This window comes from Abrus precatorius, unplaced genomic scaffold (genome assembly GCF_003935025.1).
Source record: "Abrus precatorius isolate BTA unplaced genomic scaffold, Abrus_2018 Scaffold10, whole genome shotgun sequence".
Classification (NCBI taxonomy): Eukaryota; Viridiplantae; Streptophyta; class Magnoliopsida; order Fabales; family Fabaceae; genus Abrus; species Abrus precatorius.
In genome coordinates, this window is record NW_020874292.1 from 130767 (window position 1) to 136807 (window position 6041).

General features: G+C 33.4%; 1 protein-coding gene across 1 annotated transcript; it reads left to right on the forward strand.

Moving 5' to 3' along the window:
* Nucleotides 1-2969: 2969 nt before the first annotated feature.
* On the forward strand, nt 2970-5409 carry LOC113853069 (organic cation/carnitine transporter 3-like). Its single transcript, XM_027483517.1, has 2 exons — nt 2970-3409; nt 3825-5409. The coding sequence occupies exons 1-2, from the start codon at nt 3359-3361 to the stop codon at nt 5295-5297; spliced, it is 1524 nt and encodes a 507-aa protein (XP_027339318.1). The 5' UTR covers nt 2970-3358; the 3' UTR covers nt 5298-5409.
* Nucleotides 5410-6041: the final 632 nt, after the last annotated feature.

Sequence of the window (6041 nt, forward strand, 5' to 3'; positions counted from 1 at the left end):
ATACTTGCAAAATAGGCTATTTCCTCGAGTCATGAACAAAATGGAAACATCTTCCAAAAGGGTGATGAAGTAACGATATCAAAATGCTTGGTTAAATGTAGAAAAATAAAAAGTTTAAAGTTACTTTTTAAGAAGATACGAAATTAGAGGAACAAATTCACATTAAAATAAATATAAAATCCAAGGCATTTTTCAGTTGATATTATTTGATCTTATTAGTAGAGCATTTTAAATTAAATTAATGCATTATACTTAAATATGTATGAAAAGTTAAGTTTTAGAATTTGAATCCTCTCCCGTTGTGGTGGTTCTATTTTTCTTAGGCAAATTTAGATTTGTTAAAGTGAACTTAAAGAAAACAGTAAAAAAATAATATAAAATTTACTTAAACGAATTTTATATAATTATCTTAGCGAATACGTTTCTTGTCCAACTTTTCCCCAACATGGTCCATCTTATAATTCACCAACCTAACAACCGCAAACGGTTTTCATATGTCAATTATTGGCCATGTCTTTGACTAAAATAAAGGAAAGAAAATGCGCATCTTTCCCCCGATCATTGATGCGATTTTCAAGTTCCAACTCCAAGGGAAAAGTATGTTCCAAGCAGCATTGACGAAATGCATATGAACATCTTCACCAAGTGGTCAAATCATATCATTGTCCCATCTCAGCCCAAAGTAGCAAAATGACCCAGTGCAGCTGCCAACGTTTTTAACATATAAATTAGATTGATCAACTGCTCATTGGCCTCTTCTCAGATGTCAAGGCGACTCTTGGTGGCAAGAATGGCAGATTGATTGTTGGAGAGTGTCCTGTATATCCCTCTAATAGTAGCTGGAGTTGTTCTGCAACAGCCACCTACAATAACACCATTTGAAGGCCATGGAGGAGTTTATGGGGGCGCAGTTGAAGAAGAGGTGTATTCGTTAGGGATAATTATGCAAAATTGGCTTTGCCTAATTTTATTTTTTGTTTTCCTAAGGTTCTCTTAAACAAAAATAGAGCTGAATATTCATTTTCTATGACAACGGAGGGAATACAGATCCATAGTTTTTTATGACCTTGGACTAGAGCGCGTATAGTTATGTATATTTTGTTTTTGCGTCGAGTAGAAAATATTAAATCAAATTGTGTGTATTTGATTTCACTTATTGTAATTTTTTAAAAGATTATATTTGTAAACGGGTCATCAATTGGGTTTTTAATAATATTGAAAAAGAAAAATTACCAAACATAAAAGTATTATCGAATTCTTGTTACCTCAAATGGTTGCACGAAATAAATAAAACAAAAGATTGCATACACTAAGGTTACTATTTTTAAAATCCTTTCTGTTATGTATTTCAACATAATCTTTTAAGGTTATCTTTTAGCCTAAATTAAAAATTGAATTTAAAGTCAAATAAAACTGACAAAGATATAGAAGAAGCATATATTAAAGGAAGAAAAAACTGTAAAAGGAATTTTGTAAAATTATTGAAGAACATTCATCTAAGAATTTTTGAATTAGATGGAGACGTCTTTTGAACGTGTAGTAGAAACTGTTAATGAAGACATCTACAACTGAAGAATCCTAAAAATATACGTCCCTAACTGAAATAATTTCAACATGAAACTTGTAAATTTTTTCATTATTATTTTTCTATCTTTTTAGTTTAAAATTTTTTGTACTTTATCATGTTTTTACAAAAAAAAAATATTTAGCGTTTGTTCAATAAATATATATCTTGACAGAAAAATATCTGATAAAAAAATTAAAAATATATATTACCAAATTGAATCTAAAGACTAAAGTGTCAGAATATATAGAATTTAGACGCATGACATTTTTAGTATGTTAGGGACTAAATGCTAGACGTTGACTCTCTCAAAGATCAAAACAGGGTGTAGCCAATTTATCATATGCCGTTGAACATTAAAATAACTGTTACAAAATTATCTGTTCATTTTTTTTAATAATTTGTGAATAAAAGTAATTATCGATATTGCCCAGCAGCGCCTTACCGTTCCAGAAATACTGTTTCAATAAATACGTTAATTACCCCACAAATATATGAGTAATGTTTCGAGTATCAATGAAATAGATAAATGCCGTATGCTTTATTCGTTTAAAAATAATTGTCGTTTTATTATTTTCAACAAAAGTAAAAAAAAAAAAAAAAAACATTCGTTTTAATTAAGGTTCTGAACAATCCCAAAAGTCAAAACAAGTTATCCCAGAAGGCCCCCTCACACGGTGACACTATCAACCTACAAACAGAACCAAAGCACAACTCCTTTCCCTCAACGTGACAGATGGCGGCGGCTATAGTTTTTTATCATAGAAACGTTAAAGAAAAATAATAAAAAATAAATTAAGAATTTTATAAATAAAAGAATGAAATATTTAACAAATAACAATATAAAGAGAATAAACAAAATAAATATATATATCACATCAATCATTATTTGTTATTGAATGAGAAAATGTGTCTTAATATTAATCACACAAAAAATTTTAGAGATCTGGATTACTTGTAGTTCTGGCAGGAGATTTAAGTTTTGCATTCACTTCAATAAAATTCTTTTGCTTAAGCTAATTTTAATAAAAAGTGATTTTAATTTAAGTTAAAAAAATTTGTGAAGTCAATTTTTTTTTTCATTTAACCTTTTTTACTTCTTTCTATTAACTTTTTCTCGCTTTTCTTCTTTCTTATACTCTTGTTTCCATCTTTAATCCCTCTCAGTCTCTTTTTTTCTTTTTTTTATATTCTTTTTTTTCTAGTTTTTTGTCTTTAGAAATAGAGTCAAGAACACAAGAAAAAGGAAGAGAAAAAAAAAACTAACAAAAAAAAGATTAGATAAGGAGCAAAATTAACTTAAGTAAATTTTTTTAACTTAAATTAAAATTATTTTTTATTAAAATTCACTTAAACAAAAAAATTTCATTTAAACAAATACAGAACTGTAGCATACAAGGCGATCTGAGTTCTAGGTTTTAGTGTGCTAGCTCTGTTGTCAATGAAGATAGGGGCAAACAAGGGCACGAACTTTCACGCAGGCCACCGCTAAAGTATTAAAATCGTGTTGGGTTTCCCACCAATCTTAAAGTAAGGTCAATAAATAATTAAATAACAATGGCAATGCCCTAAGGCCGCAGAAATCAATCATGTCACTCCACTAAAAGATGCACAGAAAAACGTTAGGACCAGCGTGGCCTTTTCTGAATCGTGTACGATCCTGACAAGGACTCAACCATTTCAAAACGCTGTAGAGGGAGTGAACAGTGAACACTTTCTGAACTGAATCAATCAGAAGAGACAAACCCGTACACGTGGGTTCCTCAGATCGTCTATTTGCTTTTGGATCCATTGATGGCGGCGATTAAGGAGTTGCCTGATTCCACACGTCCCCTGGTTGACGAGGTATGCATATAACGTAGTCTCAATCTTGTGTATATACTTTAATGTGCGTCCTTTCCTATGTTACTTATTGTGGGAAATGCGATTTCCTCATTGCCAAATAATCTGTAGCGAGTTTCGATTGAACTTCACTTTTATAAGTTTGAAGAAACCGCAAGTCGCTTCCTAGATCATAATGTTGTAATTTCCTTTTGGCAATGACAACATATTCATTTCACTTGTCATTTTGCATTTTTATAATATAATTTGTTAAGATTAGAATTGAATGGAATCCTAAATAAAATCTAAAATTTTCCTATTTAAAGCTGAAGCGGCACTGTTTGCTGATAACTTCTACCTCTATTAGCAGAAGAAATAACACAGAATTGAAATGGAAGATTCGGTTCCAATTTTTACAAAATCTAATTCTGATGTGCAGGAAAAATTGATTCCTTCATCGGATGAAATCATAGAGAATGGTTTGCGAAATTTTGGGTGGTCGGGGTTGGTGCAATGCATCCTTGTGTCGATTGCTATGTACTTCGATGCACAGCAATCATTCATAGCCATCTACAGTGATGAATACCCAACATGGCACTGCACAGATCCCACCATATGCACCTCAGATTCTGATATCTGTGAGCTCCCAAAATCTTCTTGGGCTTGGGATGGACCCTCTTCGAAGACAGTGATATCTGATTTTGGCCTCCAATGTGCCAGCAGCTTCATCACAGGTTTACCCCAATCCTCTTTCTTCATTGGTTGCCTTGTTGGTTCCTTTCTTTTAGCCACCTTGGCTGATACCTCTCTTGGAAGAAAGAACTTGGTCGTTCTGTCTTGTTTAGCAATGTCCATAACTTCAGTGATCATTGTCTCATCCACCAATGTTTGGATCTACTCGGCTTTGAAATTCCTAGTTGGGTTTTGGCGTTCATCCATTGGAACATGTGTTTTGGTGTTACTGACAGAGAAAGTGAGCACAGAGTGGAGGTTCACGGTGGGCATTGTAGAATATTTTTGCTTCACGTTGGGGTACATGTGCTTGCCTGGAATAGCTTATTTAAATAGAAATTCTTCATGGAAATATCTTTATGTTTGGACATCTATTCCTGCTATTTGTTACTCTGTCATTGCTTATCTTTTTGTTACCGAGTCTCCAAGGTGGCTCATCATGCAAGGCCGTGAGCAAGAAGCAATGGCAATGCTTAAAGGAGTTTCTTCAGTGGAAAATGGTGCTACTTTAACTTCAAGCTTACTAAAAGTACCTCCTAAACAAAAGGCTTCAATTTTCCAATTATACTCGTCAATAGCAGAATTGTTTGAGAGAAGTTGGGCTCTTAAAAGAATGGTGGCAATTATGGTGCTTGGTCTTGGTGTTGGAATGGTGTATTTTGGCATGCCTTTAGCGGTGGGGAACTTGGGATTCAACATTTACTTGGCTGTTGTGTTCAATGCCCTGATGGAAATACCCTCTTGTGTAGCCACCTACTTCTTGGAAAACTACAGAAGAAAGCCATCTATTCTTGTATTCTCAATAGCAAGTGGGATATGCTGTATAATGTGTGTTGTGGTAGGCAATGCCCTACCAGCAGCTAAGGTAGGGCTATCATTGGTAGCATTTTTTAGTGCTGTCACAGCTTATAATGTGTTTCTCCTCTACATTATAGAGCTATTTCCCACTAGTGTGAGGAACACTACAACCTCACTAGTGAGGCAAGCAATTGTATTTGGCAACATATTCATCCCATTTTTTATATCTGCGGGGAGGAAAAATGACATTTTCTCTTATGGCGTATTTGGAGTAGTCATAATGTCCTCTTGTTTGACATTGGTCTGTTTGCCAGAGACCATAGGAATAGCTCTTTGTGATACCATGGATCAACAAGAGAAAAAAGATAACTTATCTGTTTAATGTGTGTATCCGGTTTATGATCCTTTTTGTATGTTGGCTGTTTTCCATTTCTCTCGATTTTGAAGTGAAAACCTCATATTTAATTTTTGAGTCATACTTTTCTCTTACTTTTCTAGTGAATACCTTCCCAGTGACAAGTAATTGTTTTCTTGTTCTCTATAAAATAAAAATAAAATGATAATTTTGTAATTAATAGTAAAATTGAAAAATAAAAATGGAGAACGATTATTGAAACTAAGCAATTCCTTACCCTTCTCTTCTTTCCCCACTATGAGCAGTAACCGTGTAGCAATGTGTTAATTACTCAACCTTGGCATGTCTATTGTTAGAGATGTCCCTTTGACACTTATGCATGAAGAAACAATTGGGTATCTTCTTTACTTAAGCTACTGTTCTAGTAATTTCAAAGGCAGTTAGCGTGGAATTAATTTATTTTTACCCTTCTCAGGTTGAATATTGATTCTCACCATTTTGAAGGTTGAAGTAACCATAAAACTGGTAGAAGTTGCTAGCAGATGTTAGCTTTGTGCGCAATTTGTTTCTCGTGTTTTTTTGGGAGGGGGCAATCTGGTTGCTTTAACTTATAGTGCATGCTTATGGGTAATTTATTTTTGTAATAAAAAATCTTCTTCTTCTTTTTTGTGAACGAAATTCTCTCTCTGTCCAAACTCTCAACTGGTACAATACCAATGAATTGCTCGTGAATGCCCATGCCCTTAGTATTAATTGATTCATAAGTGTTCA